Source organism: Hyaena hyaena, unplaced genomic scaffold, assembly GCF_003009895.1.
Source record: "Hyaena hyaena isolate Hyena2069 unplaced genomic scaffold, ASM300989v1 scaffold_1158, whole genome shotgun sequence".
NCBI lineage: Eukaryota > Metazoa > Chordata > Mammalia > Carnivora > Hyaenidae > Hyaena > Hyaena hyaena.
Window position 1 is genome coordinate 431132 of NW_024081790.1, and position 19449 is coordinate 450580.

General features: G+C 36.7%; 2 protein-coding genes across 4 annotated transcripts in view; both read left to right on the forward strand.

Annotated features, from left to right (window-relative positions):
• MBTPS2 (membrane bound transcription factor peptidase, site 2) overlaps positions 1–19449 on the forward strand; it is a 39573-nt gene that overhangs the window by 13062 nt on the left and 7062 nt on the right. The window contains exons 4-8 of one of the 3 annotated variants that reach the window (XM_039222557.1): positions 866–969; positions 2672–2799; positions 10596–10714; positions 11562–11742; positions 19014–19108. In XM_039222557.1, coding sequence (XP_039078488.1) covers positions 866–969; positions 2672–2799; positions 10596–10714; positions 11562–11742; positions 19014–19108 — 627 coding nt within the window. The remainder of the gene's footprint in view (positions 1–865; positions 970–2671; positions 2800–10595; positions 10715–11561; positions 11743–19013; positions 19109–19449) is intronic. The other 2 variants (XM_039222558.1, XM_039222559.1) reach the window with 2 other exon arrangements.
• On the forward strand, positions 5050–7086 carry YY2 (YY2 transcription factor). The gene has a single exon (XM_039222560.1). The coding sequence runs from the start codon at positions 5133–5135 to the stop codon at positions 6318–6320; it is 1188 nt and encodes a 395-aa protein (XP_039078491.1). The 5' UTR covers positions 5050–5132; the 3' UTR covers positions 6321–7086.

The window sequence follows — 19449 nt, forward strand, 5'->3', positions numbered from 1 at the left end:
TACATATCATTTTGATACCCTTTTTCTGACCACTCTACTACACAAATTGATGGAATCCAAGAAATGGATGGCACAGTTCTTCCACACCCATAGGGCACTTTATTATAGTACCCTTAATTACCAGCACTCATGTAACTGGAGAATACTAAAATGAAAACTCATTGATGGGGGGCAGGAATATCCTATATTACTCACTGAAGTATTTGGAACCTTGCAATAATAATTCAGAGGAAAGATTAAGAATTGTAACAAGAATTTCCAAATCAGGGGCGCCTGGGTGGCTCAGTCAGTTGGGTGTCCGACTTTGGCTCAGGTCATGATCTCAGTGGTCTGTGAGTTTGAACCAGCATCGGGCTCTGTGCTCTGTCTCTCTCTCTTTCTGTCTCTCTGTCTCTCTGTCTCTCTCTCTCTCTCTCTCTCTGCCCCTCCCTGCCTGTGCTCTGTCTCTCTTGCTCTCAAAATTAAGTAAAACATTTAAAATAAAAGAATTTCCAAATTAGGCTTCTAGCCCTTGAGGGTAGAACAGTTGCTGCCTCCGTGTCACTGTCACTCTGCATTCCCTGGCACTTTGCCAGGCTCCCTAATTCTTTCCCATAGTGAAGACTCCAGGAAGCCAGTTTCAACATTTTTAACCTTCTGTTTCCTGTTCTCTTTATATTAGTTTTGTGCTTAGTTCAAAAACTGTGTAGTTCAAAAAGCTGATGTTTTTAGTTTTATTGTGATAGAAGTAGAGAAGTGAACCATTGATACTCATATCACTTTTAGTTTACAGAACCTTCAGCCTGGAAGTTTAAGCTTTAATACAGAGTGAACATCACGGTTTCTTGGTCTCCAACCGTGTATTTATCATTGTGTCTGTGAACAGGTTCCTGGTATAAATTTACCTGTCAACCAACTGACCTATTTCTTCGCTGCAGTTCTCATTAGTGGTGTTGTACATGAAATTGGACATGGGATAGCAGCTATTAGGTAATGATATTTTTCTTTCTACTAATGCAAAAAAAAGCTTTTAGTAGGGTTTATTACTTCGTTGTTTAGTAGCATTTATTATTTCAAATCTGCTTCACTTGATAATTTTTCTTTCTGTGGATGTTGCCCAGTGCATATCCACATCATTTTGAGGTACCTACTCTTTTATAAAGATTAATATATTGATGAAATAGTCATTTAACCATGTGTACATTGTAATCATTTGCCAGCATGATTATATCTTCATGGTGCTTCAAGATTTTAATCAAACCCTGAAACCTAATCTTTCTATTCATCATTAGGTCAGAATGATAACCACTGCACTTGTAGCCCATTGACCTGCCTTCCTATTACTTTGTTTGACTTATTGGCCAAAATATATTTCTGCTTCCACTCATGGCCTCTGCTGGTTAGAGCAAGAACATTGAAAGCTCCAGATTTGTTAACAAATATCATAGCCTATCTAGAAACCTAAGTAAGAGAAGATAAGAGAGAATGAGATCTGGGTCTTTCTTCCAAGTATTATGCCCTGTTCTTGTCTTGACTACTTTAATGTATCATTCATTGTAATTATGCCTGAGTATTTTAAAGGCTTCTAAACTTATAAATTTGTGATAGGAGAGCACAATTCCCCCTTCACTCCCACTGGTAATTACTGCCATGATGCACACACATACTGATGGAAATGTGTTCTATCCTCTGGGTATGTGGACCAGATAGAAGGTTTTATAGGAAAAGATGTAATCACTTCTTATTACTTTCCTGTTGCTTATGAACAAGACTCTGTTGACTGCCAGTAAACCGTCATCTTGACAAAGCATATACTGTTACATGTAGTGGTTTAGGTGGGCAGCTACTTTTTCTTTTTTTTAATCTGTCACCTTTGCTTCCATGTTTTTAGCATTGTAGCTTTTAGGGTTTTACATATAAAATCATTGTTACTGGCAGTTTAATACACATTATTTCACAGATATACTGTGAATAATCTTCTATAAAAACCAACTACCCAATAAAAGTGAATTTTAGTCTTCTTATATATTTAGTACTAAATGACAGCACAATATATTTAGGGGATGGTTTTTTTAGAGTAGCTGTTTGGTCTTATGAGGTTATTAAGTATAATTCCATTTTTAGAGAATGAATTGATAAAAAATAGTTCCCTTAAGGACAATCTGAACATTATGGATATTTAGGTATACTTATTTAAACATTAATGCAATAGGAATACACTTAGATAAACCTCCACTTTTATTTATATTAGCTAAGATAAATATATTTAGATAACTTTACTTCAATTGTATTTTCTATTGTGTTCTTCTCTGAAAATAATTCAGGGTAAACGGTTAAAGTGTTCTTCATTTAGTTCCTCATGGAAATATTAAACATTTCTTCATATATGTGACTAATTTCAAGTTATTTGTTCAGCATACTGGTCTCTAAAAGTTTTGAAATTTTAAGCCTATTTCAGAATACTGTTGTTTTACAAAAATGCAATTTCACAGATAACCAAACTGGTACACTGTTGTAAAATTATGAGATAAATATATATCATATATATGGGTATTTTTTCTTGGCTGTCTAGAGAGACTTGGTTTTCAAGGAAGAATTTAAATTACAGTGGGAAGTTTTAAGATTAAATATATTATTAATTGGAAAAATGTAATACTAGTAGTAAATTCCTTTTTCTCATGTGATTTCTTAGGGAACAAGTTCGATTTAATGGCTTTGGGATTTTTCTCTTCGTTATTTATCCTGGAGCATTTGTTGATCTGTTCACCACTCATTTGCAACTTATATCACCAGTCCAACAGCTAAGGATATTCTGTGCAGGTAACAGACTTAAATTTCTTTATTCATCTGTGTGTTGTTATGTAATGTATTCACATCACAAATGAAAACATCTCACTCTTTGGTTGATAAATTCAGTTTATAAGATTCTCAGTCAAAAATAATAAAACAAGGGAAACTTAGCTGGCTCAGTCTGAAGAGCATGTGACTCTTGAGCTCAGGGTCATGTGTTCAACCCCCATATTGCCTGTAGAGATTACTTAAGTAAATATTAAAAGAAAAAAATAAAGCAAAATTATTTACACATTCCAGTTTCTTCATTAAAAACAACAATTATTTTAAAAAGGTTGAAAAAAAGTTAATAGGACATACCATGCAAATGTGAACAGAAAATATGACTACATTAAGTTAGTTAGACATAGAGTGTCACTTGATAATCATGAGTGTAATCCACAATGAAAACGTAATCATTGTGAATCTTACTGCATCAAGTAACCATCAAAACGACAATGGAAAAAGTACAAGACTAAAACAAAAATTTAATATAGGAAGCTAATCTCATCTCTCAGCACATGGCTGGTGAGATGAAAAGTCAGATCATCAAAACTAATTAGTAAAGTAAAAATCAATAGATATGTCAAACCCTATACCATGAGTTTCAAGTGACCCTGAAACATAAAAATTGACCAATTTAATTCAGAACATAATTGTAGTATATTTAAAAATGACTATGAAATAATGTGTAAAGTTTTCCTAAAAGGAAAAGTTACTCCCTTATGTAGTTACTATGAAGCAAATGAAAATGTTAAATATTCAACTGAAGAAGTGAGAAAAGAACTATAAAATAGTTAAGAAATGATGTAATTAGTAAAGATGTAGGTAGAAAATAATGAATAAGAAAAAAAAAACAGTTTAAATATAAGAGGTTTGGGGTGCCTGATGTCTCCATTGGTTAAGCATCTGACTTCTGCTCAGGTTGTGATCTCACAGTTCATGGGTTTTGAGCTCTGTGTTGGGCTCTGTGGTGACAGCTCGGAGCCTCGGGCCTACTTCGGTTTCTGTGTTTCCCTCTCTCTCTTCCCTTCCCCTGCTCTCTCTTTCTCTGTCTCTCAAAAATGCATAAACGTTAAAAAAGTTAAAAAGTAAAAATAAATATAAAAGGGTTTTTAAAGGAAAAAGGATTATACACGGGAGAAAGCATTAATAGAATTTACAGTCAGGTTGGGGAATGACAACTGATATAAAGAAAACTAAAACTATTTTAAAAAGTGTTCTTTGTTCATCTCTGCAAAAAAACTCTCCAAAACTTGGGTAGTTATTAAATGTAAATGGCATAACCACCAGAGAACAAAGAAAAAAATCTAAATGGCTAATTATAATGGGAGAAATTAAGTAAGTTGATGGAGAATGCCCCAAAAGTTTCATAGGGGTAATTCTTTCTAATCTTGAAGGAAAAGTTGTTTTTTTTTTCTTAAATTACAATTAAGTATAAACTTTTCAGATCACATGGAGAAGGAAACTTAAAAAAAATTTTTTTAAGCTAATAGAACACTGATACATCATCTTATAAAGTACCAGAAACTCTACCTATGGTGTATCTAAACAATGCAAGGATGAGTCAACATTAATAAATGCATTTGAACGTGGCTAAACATTATTTACCATTAAGGGGGAAAAAATCCGCCTCTCAGCAGGTTATCGGACTGAGTATTTAACAAAATTTGGCATCCATTAATGGCTAAAAAGCAAAAATCCTTAGTAAAGGTAAAAATAGCTGGATACTTCCTAATGGTTAACACTTGAAAGCATTCTCATTAAAGGATAAGACAAGCAATCCCATTATCATTTATCACTGGTACTATTAAAGGGTCTCTAAATGTGGGTCCGTACAATAAGAGGGGAAAATGACAAAAATATTAGAAAGAACTAAGCCTTTTTTTCAGATGTTGTTATGTATTTAGCGGGGGAGAGGGAGAGAAAACATGAAAATCAACGGAAACGTAGCAAACTTCAGGGAAGAACGTGGTTACTGAATTGCTATTCAAACAAGAACAGCGTTGTGTTGCAGCGGGCAAACATAAGCACAAGGGCTGGAGCGTCCACGAGCACATGGGTGTGAACGTGAGCGCGCACTTGCTGAGGAGCGGGGAAGCGCATGCACCAGGGGCACCCAGAAACCCCCGCGTCTTCCGCGTTCTCAGTGTTCTCAACGTCCTCAACGTCCTCAGCGTCCGTGACCGCTTCTACGGCTCCGCGTGTCTTCCTGCTCGACTACACGTAGCTGTGGAGTTCGCGTTTTTGTCTCAGCCTTTTTCGGAGGCTTCCATTAGCCCAGCCACTCGTCCTGAAGTCAAAACCACCACGAGTTCTCAGCCATGGCCTCCGATGACGCTCTCTACATCCACACAGAAAATCCGGACTTACTTTCAGATATCATAGAGCTGCACCAGATCCAAATGGACACCGTCCCTGTGGACGCCGTACCTATGGAGACTATGGCGATGGAAGCCGGCACAGAGTACGAGATTATCAGCGGCAATTGGGTCCATGGAGGCCACCACCATACACCTATGATCGCGCTACAGCCATTCTTGACCAGCAACTCGAGCCAAGGAGACCACCACCAGGATATAATCATGGTGCAGACACAGGAGGAAGTGGTGGGCTACTACGAGTCAGACGATCTGCAGGCCAGCACCAATTCCGAGAACCAGGTGGTCATCCCAGTCAATCAAGACGACAACTTCCAGCAGACCCTGGCTTCTTTGTCAACCTCCGTGTCATCCTCAGCTGTCAGCCACAGCAAGAAGCGCAGCAGCCAAAGCAAGAAGTCAAGCGGTAAGAAGAATAACACCAACAGCGAGGCCCACGCAGGAAGTAGCAGCTCTGAGATTGGCAGAAAGAAATGGGAGCAGAAGCAGGTGCAGATCAAAACCCTAGAGGGTGAGTTCTCTGTCACCATGTGGTCCCCAACTGACCAAAGAGAGAAGGACACAGGGCAGATTAAGAATCCAGCTCCCGATTATTCAGAGTACATGACAGGAAAGAAGCTTCCTCCTGGAGGAATACCTGGTGTTGATCTCTCAGATCCTAAACAACTAGCAGAATTTACTAAAACGAAGCCAAAAAAACCCAAAGAAGATGTTCCGAGAACAATAGGTTGCCCTCATAAAGGGTGTGAGAAGATGTTCAGAGATAACTCTGCTTTGCGCAAACATCTGCACACCCACGGTCCTAGAGTCCACGTATGTGCAGAATGTGGCAAAGCTTTTGTTGAGAGCTCAAAACTAAAACGACATCAACTGGTCCACACTGGAGAGAAGGCCTTTCAGTGCACATTTGAAGGCTGCGGCAAACGCTTTTCCCTCGATTTCAATTTGCGTACACATGTGCGAATCCATACCGGCGACAGGCCCTACGTGTGCCCCTTTGATGGTTGTAATAAGAAGTTTGCTCAGTCAACTAATCTGAAATCTCATATCTTTACGCATGCTAAAAACAAAAACAGACAGAAGGGAAAACCCTTGTCAAACTTGGAAAGTGTCTTCCAGGAGCCTGATTGAAAATAAATATGCCTCTTTTGTGTATTGCTTCTAGGAAATAATATTTTTAATGATTCCTATATATCTAAGGGTCATGTTTTGATAGAGTAGTAAAAATAAAAGTAAAAAGTAAAAAAAAAAAAAAGGTATTCCTTTATATACCATTGTTAGGGTGCTATATCTTGTTCTGTAATACTATTTGAAAAACATGGTGTTTTGTAAAGTTTGGTACCAACAGGAGGATAATTTATGAACCTCACATCCAAAAATGGTTCTTTATACAACTGTTCTAAAAAATGGGACTTGTTTTCACATTTTAAAAAATACAAAGTTCACTTATTGCTTACAAATTTTTAAAGTTCTGTATTTTCCAAATGTTCATATTTATAGTTTTAGGAATATGTTTAGTAATTCTTTGTATGGTTTGTTGATAACTTTGCTTACAATAGATTTTCTTTAAAACAATGAACAGTAACAAAGTATTTTCCTATTGAAAAAAAGTTACATAGGTTTTGTTTGCTATCTTATTTTTGGTTGTATTCTTTGATGTTAACACATATTTCATAACTGTCTTTTAGCTGCATTGATTTACATAGTATTGAATATTAGATGTGACTTAATAGTATTAGTTAATTCAATTCTGTTTTAGTCATTTTATTTCCCCAAAATACTGCCTCGTGCAGTTGTTTAGTATAACTTCTTTGCATGTTCATGTAGACAGTGGTGCTTAGTTGTAGAATATATTTTGTGTGTATTGACTTTTTAACACTTGATATGTACATCTTGTGTAATAGAAAAAGCAAAAATAAAATACTTCTTCTAAAGAAGGAAAAAAAAGTGTCTGTGTAAATACCATAGCTAGAAAAGAGAAAATGAGGAGGTTGTTACTGGCATCTGGTGGATACAGGCTAGGGATGCTGCTAAACATCCTACAATATACAAGATAGTTCCCCACAACATAGAATCATTTGGCCCAAAATGCCAATGGTGCCACTATTAAAAACTCCTGCTCTAGAAAAAGTAAAACTTATAACAAAGATTCCTTTGGTATACTTACAAACAAATCATTAATGGACAAGAGGTTGTTTAAATAAAGGAATTGTGTGTATTGTACCACCCTTACTGCCACTTAGCCATCATGGGCAAATCTGGAATCCAGAGGGGTGATCTCATACCAGCTGCGCCCCTGACAAGAGATAAGAGGCTGCTCAGAGAGGCAAGAAAGCACTCTGACTGTTGTTTGGATGGGAAAACAGCATGGTCTATGGTATGACTGGTGGGATTATCTTGATAAGGGAGAGGTGGTGAGAGTGCAAGCATCTAGGCAGCCCTTGTGGAGCTAGGGGAAAGCTGAATTTAATATAAACTTAATAGTGGCAAATCTAATGGGGGGGTGGATTATTTTGTGAAATTGTGTTGGGACTAGCTACTTGATGGCAGGGGTGGGGGGTTACAGCTGTATCCCTAAATTAGTTTCACTAGAGTAAATTCCAGTAGGCAAAAGAAAGTTTTTTATTTTGTTTTTTTAAATGAAGCCATGGGGGTGCCTGGGTGGCTCAGTTGGTTAAGCGTCCAACTTCGGCTCAGGTCATGATCTCCCGGTTCGTGGGTTCGAGTCCTACATCGGGCTCGGTGATGACAGCTAGCTCAGAGCCTGGAGCCTGCTTCGGATTCTGTATCTCCCTCTCTCTCTGAACCTCCCCTGTACATGCTGTCTCTCTCTCTCTCTCTCTCTCTCTCTCTCAGAAATAATAAAACATTAAAAAATAAACATTTAAATGAAGCTATGAAAGTAATACAAGAAAAACACAGATGCGTGGGTATCTTCTATGGTCTTGAACTGGAAAAGGCTTACTGCAAAGGAGCAATTTGACCACATCAAAATATAAAATGTCTTCATAGGCAGAGCTATAAACCAAGCCAAAAACCAAACTGGAGGAAAAATTATATTACTCTTAAAAAGGACTAAATTTTTCAGTATATGTATATATATATATATATTCAATAATTATATAAATCAGTAAAAAATATGTAAACAGGCACTAGGTAAAAATAGTTCTGAGATAACAGAAATACAAATAACCTTTTAATAAACATGAAAAATGTACAAGCTTACTCATACTAAACAGAAATCACAGCAGATTTTACTTTTCACCTAACAGATGGCAAAGTCTAACATTTTCCTAGCATCCAGGGTTATTTACAGGGTAGGGAAACATGCCAGTTATGAGAACATAAATTAATGCAGTCTCATTGGAGGTCAATTTTAATGCACATTCTTTTTGACCCAGCAATTCCATTTCTATGGAATTTTCCATACCTTCACAGCTACATACTTAATTAGATACATAACAATATGAGCAAAGCTGTTTATTGCAGCATTCTATGAAAAAGTGAAAGCAACCTAAGTGATCATTAGTAGGGAACCTTATAAATAAATTACTATGTTTTAAAAAATGGATTACTCTGTAATAGTTATAAGAACTGGGCATTCTGATAAATTAGTAAAATAATGGATGTAAGAAATGGGATAAATATGAGTATGCAAATAAGGGAAAAGTCCAAAGTTCAAAATATAGTTTCCAATAAATAGTTTGATATCACTGGTGTATTTAAAAGAAATCTCTCCGTATAGTACAGAAAAGATTGTTTACCCATTATGTCCTGGACTAGACTTGCCCTGAAAAGAAAAAAAGAAAAGTACATCTTAACTGTGAATAAGGTGCATGAAACTTGTCTTAGGTATCTGACTGCTATAACTAAAAGTAACAATGGCTTAAACTCTCATAAAACATTCCAAATGTAAGTAATTCAGCAATGAAATGTTAATTCTGTTATTTGGGGGACTCAGACTTTCTGTCTTGTTAACTCACTATTCCCAACATGCAGCTTCTATGTCATAGACTCAGGTTTGTCTCTGTCATAGCTACATTCCAGCCATAAGGACACCTCCACTCATATCCTGTTAGCCAAAGCAGTCGTATGGCCAAACTCAGCTTCCTGCAAGTCTGGAAAATGTCTTTAGGTTGTGTTTCTATCACTATAAAACATTGCCTCTTAACCACTGGTGCTGTCACCCTCCTGGAGATGTTTGGAATGTATGGGGGGCAGGGAGCATTCCTTGGTTGTCTCAGTGAGGGGAAAGTACTAATGGCATTCAGTGGATGGGAGCCAGAAAGGCTAAATATCCTCGAGTGCAAGGGAGAGACTTGCACAACTAAGAATTGCAAGGTTCAGAGTGCTAGTAGAGCGCCCACTCTTCCCCATGAGAAAAACTGGTAGAAGAAGGAAAGGATCAGTGTGGGGGAGAAGGGTGTCTAGGGATGCTCTAGTCATTTTTTTTAATATTTTATTTATTTTTGAGATAGAGATAGAGACAACGTGAGCAGGGGAGGGTCAGAGAGAGAGGGAGACACAGAATCTGAAACAGGCTCCAGGCTCTCAGCTATTCCTCAGCACAGAGCCCGACGCGGGGCTCGAACCCACGAACCGTGAGATCATGACCTGAGCTGAAGTTGGATGCTTAATTGACTGAGCCACCCAGGTGCTCCGTGCTAGCCATTGTTTAACCCCTGGCTCTGGAGGTGAGAGTGAGGAGCTCTGGTATGTAGCATTTGCTGGTTTCTGTGGCATAATTACTCCTGCCATGGGCAATATCAAGGTGCCAACTGAACATCCCTGAAGGAGGAGTTAGGAAGAGATGTACACAGTCAGCCATGGCAAGCTGGTAGGACCAGCCTCCAACACACCACTGGGTTCACCTTAATCATCTCTGCATATATGGTAGAGATGGTTACAGGCTGTGACATGGTGTAAGATACATACTCTATTTGGTCCATCAATATTACTCTCCATAATAGTTTAAGTCTTAAAACAGTTTCTTTTTCGTTTTTTATTTAGTCTTAACTTTTATTTTAATAGCTCTGAAATTTTTTCAAAGATCACAAATATGTTTTGATTAATGATGTATACATCTTCTGAAAAGATGATAGAGCGAGTAGAAATTCTGTTTGTTTTATATGTATATTAGAATATAGATTCTCTTAGTGTTAAATCATATTAGTATGTGGTCTTCTTAATGTGGTATAAACATGCTCATTTTACATTTCACTATCTGGAATAGAAGAGGCCTCTAACTGAACATCTGTCTGCTGTACTAATAAGTAAATCTATCTGCTTTGCGGCTTCTTCTGGTTACTTCACTAATTTACCAGAATGCCCGGGTGTTATGAAGTCCAGATACCTAGATCATTCCTGTCCCTGGTTGAGCTGACTCCTTTTTTTCTCTCTTTTCAGGTATCTGGCATAATTTCGTCCTTGCACTCCTAGGTATTTTAGCTCTTGTTCTCCTCCCTGTAATTCTCTTGCCGTTTTACTACACTGGAGTTGGGGTGCTTATCACTGAAGTTGCTGAGGTAAATAATGAGGATTACTTGGGGCATCCTTTTACCTGATTGTGATATAACACAGCATTTTATGATGTCAGGAACTTTTATTCAAGTTCTTATATGCAGAATGCTCAGTTTCTCCTGAAGAAATTACTATAAGCCTTTTAAATTGAACAGAAAGTTTTGTGGAAGATATTGGCTTTTTTAAAATACTTAAAATTGTTTCTGTTCTGAGTTACAAAGGTAATATCAAGGTTTTTTACCTCTACTTTGTTGATAAAATCTATCACCTACCTTTACTGTTTATTTTTATAACTGTGCTTTTGAGACAAATGCCCTTACTCCTAAGTAAGAAGATTGAAACCTAGGCTGGCCAGCTGGAACAATTCATGGGAGTTTTAAGTAACCGTCTTCAACTCTGTATTTCACTCCCTTAAACAATAATTACTGCGATGGCATCAAGTCTTCTATTCAGACTTTCAGAAGAGGAAAATTACCTTTGTGAACAACTGACTCACATACTCATTGTGCTGATGGTATTGTCTGTCTATTTGGGACTGTGTTTAGATAAGGACTTGTCTTACAATTTTACCCACTGATGATACACAAGACAATGAAGGCATTCTGGTGACTACTTTCACAAAAAAGTTATTAGTTATGAGTTATTAGTGCATCAAGAGAAGTAGGAAAAGTATAATTGTTAGGTTGATTTTGTTAATGTTCTAGGACTATACATCTTACATTCAAAGGTGGATTATTTTCTGCATTAGTCAAAATATTCTACTTAATTAAATCAGAGTCTTTAATTATTTGGTCAGATAAATCATAGCTTGTCTTCATACATTATCTGATTTGGTTGTACCCTCTTCCCAAGGACTCACCTGCCATTGGACCCAGAGGCCTTTTTGTGGGAGACCTTGTCACCCATCTACAGGATTGTCCTGTTACTAATGTCCAAGATTGGAATGAATGTCTAGATACCATCGCCTATGAGCCCCAAATTGGTTACTGTATTAGTGCATCAACTTTACAGCAGTTAAGCTTCCCAGTTAGAGGTGTGTATATTTCTTCAGTATAATATCATGCTTCAGGGGTGCCTGGGTGGCTCAGTTGATTAAGTGTCCAACTCTTGGTTTCACTTCACGTTATGATCTTACAGTTTATGAGTTCAAGCTCCTCATTGGTCTCTGTGCTGACAGCATGGAGCCTGCTTGGGATCCTCTCTCTCCCTCTCTCTCTCTGCCACTTCTCTGCTCACGCGCTCTTTTTCTCTCTCAAAATAAATAAGCTTTTTAAAGAATAATAATAATAATAGTACAATAATATCATGCTTCAAGCAACAGTATTTGCCATTCACCAATTCGTAGCCCATGTCTATAGATTTATTTTGTTTAGTTTCTTTAAAACAAATCAGTAAAGTAATAATAGGCACAAACTAGTATCTTGGTAAGTTGGATACTAATATTTATATATTGTTCAGTTTCTAGCTAATTTCATAGTATATTTGACTTTCAGGGCTCTGGTATCTAATTCTTTTCACATTTAGAAGACCTTGTGTTAAGTCAGCATTCAAGCTCAACCATAACCAATTAACTAAATTCCAATAATTAAACACTCCTGTGCTATATGGATGGTGTCATATCCAAAGCTATTTGGAGCAGAGTTATTTTATGTGGCAGGCATCCAGAGGACATCATGTTGGCATCTGAAAATATCCTCTAAAGTCAGATCTGTTGTTCTGTGTTAGTAAGCGACAAGGTAAAGCAAGTTTATTCTCAGATGCTCCCAAATTTATTTTGAGTTCTTTCAGCTCTGAAGAATCAGCCTCCCAGATCCTTATACAAAGTCATGGGGCCCAGATTATTTTGAGTGTTTACAAACACAAATTATATTCACAGATTATATCATAAGGTCAAGAAATGGCCTGGATGCTTGCCCATATCTATGGAAATACGATAAATAATCAAAAATACCTTCACTAAAGTACTGTGTACCAGCAATGACAGAGTAATAAGAATTAATTTTTTTTTCAAATATAATCTTCCATATATAACCCATTTTTAAGAACTTTTATTACTGTAAAAACTTTTCAAACGTACATATATGTCAAGAAAGTAGTAGAGGGGTGCCTGGCTGGCTGAGTCAGAAGAGCATTCGACTCTGGATCTCAGGGTCGTGAATTCAAGCACCACACTGGGTGTAGAGATTACTTAAATAAAACTTAGAAAAGTAATATAAATGGGACCTCATGCATCATTCTCCCACCTTCTGTAATTATCAACATTTTGCCAGCTTTTTCATCTAATTAGCCCACTTTTGAGGGGAGTATTTTTAAGCACATCCCAGGGATCATATGATTTCATCCATGAACTTTAGCATGTCTTTAATACATGATGACTTTTTAAACATGACCACAGTACTGTTATTCACACCTAACAAAATTAGCACTAATTCCTACTATCTAGTCAGTATTCACTTTTCTATAACTGCTTTTTTTTTTAATATTTATTTATTTTGAGAGAGTGTGAGGGACAGTTAGTGAGGAGCGAAGAATCCCAAGGAGGCTCTGCACTGTCAGCACAGAGCCCAGTGTGGGGCTCAAACTCACAAACCATGAGACCTGACCTGAGCTGAAATCAAAGAGTTGGATGCTTAACCGACTGAGCCACCTAAGAGCCCCCTTACCTGCTTTTTTTAATAAGTTTGTTTAAGTTGGATGGTATGTCTTTTAAGTTTCTTTGACCTTGGAACAGTCCCCCCGATTTTTTTTGTTTTTTAGGGGTTTTTTTTTGAAATCTCATTGAAGAAATTGTCACTTGTTTTGTCAAATTGCCCATATTCTGGATTTTTCTGTCTCTGTATTATGCTTATGATGTCATTAACAGGTTCAGATAGCCTCCACATTTTCTATAAATGGTCATTAGGTATAGACACTTGATTAAATTCAAGATCCACTTTTTGAGGGGGTGAAAATACTTCATAGGTGGCTCTCAGTACTTCCTATTGCATCATGTCAAGAGGCACACATCTCTGGTTTTCTCCCTTGTGGTAATGTTAACATTGTTTGGTGGGCTAACCTGATTCTTTAAGGTGGAAATATTTATACATTTTTACTAATCTCAAGAACCACTTAGTATCTTCCCAAACATTTCAGATGACAGAACTTTGGTATATGACCTATAATGTATACTTCTCTGAGAGAAATAATCCATTATTTCACACTTCTTAGGTTCTTCATCATTTTCTTCCAATTTCTCTAAATTTGGTATAATGGGTATTGAATTACAAAAGCCAAACTGACACAGCAATCAGAGTTCTCTCTAGTAGAATTGTTTTATTTAGGACTTTTGCATTTCAAATGTTTAAGGTTTTGCCCCTTTCCTGTCATACAAGGTCAGGTCTTAGAGCCCTTTGCACCTGAAATAGACCTCTGATCTCATTCTGGGTCAGAACAGAAAACAAAACTTTACCCCCATTCATAGTCAAGCCTCTACTTTTACAATTGCTGGGTGTCCATATGCCACATTGTGATTTGAGTGGAATTGAAAGTTACAGAGAAGAACTAGTCTGGCTCTTTATTTGGGACTATTTTCCTAACAAGTAGCTTGCATTCTCTCTCTTTAGTTTGAGAGGAATCCTTCATGTCATATGCACATAAAGCTAAATTCCTTTTTTCTTTCCTGAAAGCATTCTCTCAAATAAGAAAGACTGTACTCAACAAGTCCAGCATTTGAACTATATTTCCAGGAGCATGAGATTGAAAACTAAAGGCAAATACTCCCTAAAATGAAGCTTTGAGCTCGGACTCAGACATCCCCATTGAACAGCCTATAGTCCTATTCAGAGAAGATAAGGGTATATATCCCTGTGACTGCCTGGCAACAGGAATATTATTCTGTCTTACGTATCTTTTTTTTTTTTTTTTCTGTCTTACGTATCTTTAACTGAGGTGAGAAAAGACCCTTCCCCACCTAGTTTAAAATAATAAAAGGAAAATTCCAGGAATCCTTGCCACATATTTTGAGTACCCAGATTGGTTTTATGCCTAAATCTTCTCTAATATTTGGGAAAATGTGTCTATTTTTTCATTGTGAACATCAAGTTATGATCCAAAGGTTTTTGGCTATCCTGAATTGAAGAGAGAATGTGTGTATGTGTGTGTGTGTGTTTATAATTTTTAACTACTTGTTACTAGGTGATACTGGTATAAATTCTACTATAGAACTAAGAATAAATACAGAGGAGGAGCTCATGGGTGGCTCAGTTGGTTTAGCATCCAACTGAAGCTCAGGTCATGCTCTAACGGTTAGTGAGTTCAAGCCACGCGTCAGGCTCTGTGCTGGCAGCTTGGAGCCTGGAGCCTGCTTCCGATCTGTGTATCCCTCTCTATCTCCCTCTCCCCCACTTGTGCTCTGTCTTTCTCTGTTTCTCAAAACTTAAAAAAAAAAAAAAAAAAAAAAAACCTAAAAACTAAAAAAAGAATAAATAGGCTTACCTCCCTGTGTTGAAGCTCTAACTACACTTATATATTTAATAAGCTAGGATAAGAAAATTATTCAGTTCATTTTAGTAATATAGAAAGTAGTAGGGACACAATGAGCTATAGATTGAAAAAGTCTCTTCTTTCTGGTCTTTTTCTAAAACTAACCTGAGGGTGCCTCAGTGTCTCAGTTAGGCGTCTGACTCTTGATTTCAGCTCAGGTCATGATCTTGTGATTCCTTAGACTGAGGCCCACATCGGGCTCTGCACTAACAGCATAGAGCCTGCTTGGGATTCTCTCTCTCCCTCTCTGCCTCTCCCCTGCTCATGTGCATGTTTACGCTCTCTCCCTCTCTCTCTTAAAATAAATATTTTTAATAAATAAATAACTAAAATTAACCTCTGGTGGGGCACCTAGCTGGCTCAGCTGAAGGATGTGACTCTTGATCTCGAGTTTGTAAGTTCAAACCCCACATTGGGTGTGGAGATTACTTTTAAAAATTTAAATTAAATTGATCTCTGTTCTAGACTATCCTTTGGAAGCTAGACTATTTCTACATCTATCTGAGGACCCATCTTAGGGTTCATTCAGAATATGCAGGTTTTCCGTATGGTAGAATTATGAAACTGATCTGTTCTTGAATTACCTAATTGTCTCCCAAAATGAGATTTAAGGGAGAGTTCTAATCCTCCAGAGTTAAATTCAGCCTATGAATGCCTCTGGGACATTTCAATGCAATCTTGAGTGCTTCTTCTAAAGTAGAATTATTGAATTGGCCTGTCATGCTCAGTTAAAGTGCATACACTAATATGAGAATTGTCTGTGGCATCCGCATCTTATAGGTTAAGAATCAATAAATTGGCCTAGCAACTTGTCCTTTAATGTGATCCTGTAGAAAAGATTCTAAAAGAAAGTTTTTTAAACGTAGAACTTTTTTTTTTAATTGACAAACAGAGAAATATCAAATTTACCTCTCAAATGGCAACAAAATATGTAATTCTTTATTGGAAAATTCTGTTTGTCAGGAGATATTTAAACTTGTCAGATGGCCACAGTCATGGATTTATGTTTTAGTTAGAGTAATCATCATAGGAAGAAGCCATAACATAAAGGTTGCAAATTGCTGGTAGCTCAGAGACCAAATCATTAGCCTCAGCAAATGTATTTGGTTTGGCTTATGTGGTATTTTTTTATATTAATTAGATGCCAATATTTAAAATTCAAGAGGTTTCGCATGGAAGTCCAGATTTCAGATTTCTCTTAGAATAAAATGGACAATCTGTGGAATCAGGCCCCCAAGTTGAGTGGCCTGGCTGCTAATCCCATAAAGCAGGGTATACACTTTCTAATTCATCACAGTCCCTCCACTCCCTATTTTTTCCACACACTATCACTTAATTTATTTGGAACCTACTTTCCCCTTTCAGCATTTGTGTTTCCAGACATGCTGCATCAACAGTGATATCAGATTCTTGACTTTCATTTCTGTATCGTATGTATTCTTCCAAGAAAAGTTAGTGATCAAGCATCAGATGTAAATTTTCTAAATTTCTAATACAAAAGAAAGTGGCATAGAACATCATTTATGTATTCAATGTATATTGAGCTATGTACCTTATATAAGATTGAGAAAATTTTTTCTCAAGGAGCTCATAGTCCAGTCAAAGAAACAGACCATGTGATAGGGATTAAGGAGTGCACTTGTCATGGTGAGCATTTGATGATATATAGAAGTGTTAAAGCACTATATTGTACACCTAAAACTAATATTATACTCTATGTTAACTAACTGGAATTTAAATTTAAAAAAGAAAAAGCAAACCATGCCCACGTTATTACAGTACAAGGTTAATTGTAGATAATTACAGGAATTGGTGGGAGTTGTGGGAGTTGTTGGTGGTCAGTCTTCAGTAAGAAGATGAGGTCCGGTTTCATAGCAGCATCCCTTGAGTTGGGCCTCAACAGTGAGTTTAATTTCAGGAGGCCAAGATAGAAATGAACCTTGGCACCAGAACCTAGAAAGCAGTCAGGGAACTGCTAGTAATTTGGTTCAGCAAGATAATAGTATGAGAGAAGATGAGAAAAAAGCAGAAATCTTTCAGTTTTAGGCTATGGAATTTAAACGTTTTTTTGGGAGTAGTGCAGTCTTTGGAAATTTTTGATTAGAGGAGCTACATCCTCATAGTTCTACACTGGAAGATGAATCTGAAGCATTTGGTATGTAGGAAAGGCTTGCATATGCTAACTAGGTGCTGAACAAACAAGACTTCTTAGGATTCTTCAAATGGGTCAGGTGAGAAGGAGTTGGAGTCTACACTCAAATGCAAATATGTAGGACAAAAATAATGAGGAAGTAAAAATTGGTGAGACTTGACAACTGACCAGAGAGAACCCTGAAACTGTAGCCTGGATTGGTTAAAAAAAATTCCTAAACAACTTTTTACTTTATACTTTACCATTAGGGGTGATGGATGATTGATTACAGGCACAGTTTTGTCTGTGCCATTTGCTATTCACAGTTTGCCTTCATATTTCAAGTACAAATCCTCATCTAAACCTAAATGTGTATTCAATTATAAGAAAACAAAAGAGAAAGAAAAAAGAAAACAAAGCAAAACTGCCCACACAGCCAAGCAATGCAGAGGAGAAACTGATTTATCAGTTAGTTTATTTCACTTCTGTTTTGTTCTTCATTTTATGTAGGCCAAGGAGAGATAGCCACAGTGGCTAGGGAGGATCCACTCTAACCAATACAAGATGTCTTCCTCAAATAACCTAGTTTAAACTTAAAACAAAACAAAACAAAACTGAAAACCAAACAACAACTGATGGCTAAAATACAAAATCCTTATAAAATCACATTGCATATCAACTAACTTTTTCATGTCAGCGCTCTTGAAGACACTTTTGTAATAGAAAAACTTTTTGTGGTACTGGAAAAAGTACTTTTTTTTTTTTTAATTGTAGTTCTGTGGTAACTTTGCTCTTAAATCTGTCTTCCTTAGCACATCTATGGTAGCATACATATAAGATTCTAAGTTTAATTGGTCCCTGCTACACATCAATTTATGCTTTACAAGTTTGATATGCTGAATACAGGAAAGCTTCCAAAATAAACACATGAAAATAATTTTTATTCCACCTATATCAGTGATTTAGTTTTCTTAATTCTGCCCCAGATACAAGTGAGGGAGTCCTCCAAAGAACTTTGAAAAATAAATGAATAATGAGAATAAACAGTTGCCCTATTTGCATTGTCTTCCAAAAATGGTAACAGGATTATTAGTATATAGGCAAATATGTCCACATCTCTGTGGTCAGATTGGGCTGCCCTGATTTTATGAGGAAAGCCCTAAGGTAAGCATGGAGGTGGGATAGATATTTGATATAATGGAAATGTCTTCAGTGATGAGAGTCTCTTAGACATCCTCTCACTCACTCTGCTATCACCACAGTGCAGTAACTCAGTAGTAATACTAGATCAGTAGCATTAGGGCAACTAAGAGTAGCTCCTTAAATATTTGTGCTTGACTAGCTGGAGTTACTGCATAACCTACTGAGACCCTGGAACTCCAGCTTTATTAGTAGGTAAGTTTATAGGAAGACAGGTAAACCTAGGGTAAGTGCTGCTTCTTGATTTCAAACTAGACAAGTCTTTTTATAATACCATGTCTTTTTTTCTAATATAAAATCACTGCAGTGAGTAGCCTGTCAGACTGAACTCTCAATCATACAGTTGTTTCCAAATTCATATGCATTTTACTTACCCTTTTTGTCTTGAAAGCAAAATTTTTATTACAAATGTACTTCTATATAACAGATTCTAATTAACTATTTCTCTTTAGCATACAAACGGCTAGATGGTTCGACTGAATGCTGTAACAATCACAGCCTCACAGATGTGTGCTTTTCCTACAGAAATAACTTTAATAAGCGTTTGGTGAGTTGTCCCTGAAGCAATCTTGCTTGTCTGATATAATTTTTATGAAATAAGCATATAGAACTAAAATGTAATCTATGAACACTTTTCCCTTTTGTTTCATATCGTTTTATTAAAATTTCTACATCCACTTGCCACATTTCATCTGAGAATCCTTAAAAATTTATAGGTAAAATATCTTATTTGGCTGAAGTGGAATACTTGAATCTAATTTATAGTAGGTGAACATAAATGGCATTTATTTTAAATGAGCTTTGTTTCTAATATGCTCTATAACATGAAAGATATTGAAGGACTGTAACTTGCTGTTTTTCTTGTTAGTAAATTATTTTGGATATTGA

What these genes read in the sequence shown, in the direction of transcription:
- YY2 (XM_039222560.1), top strand. Translation starts at nt 5,133, where the DNA reads ATGGCCTCCGATGACGCTCTCTACATCCACACAGAAAATCCGGACTTA.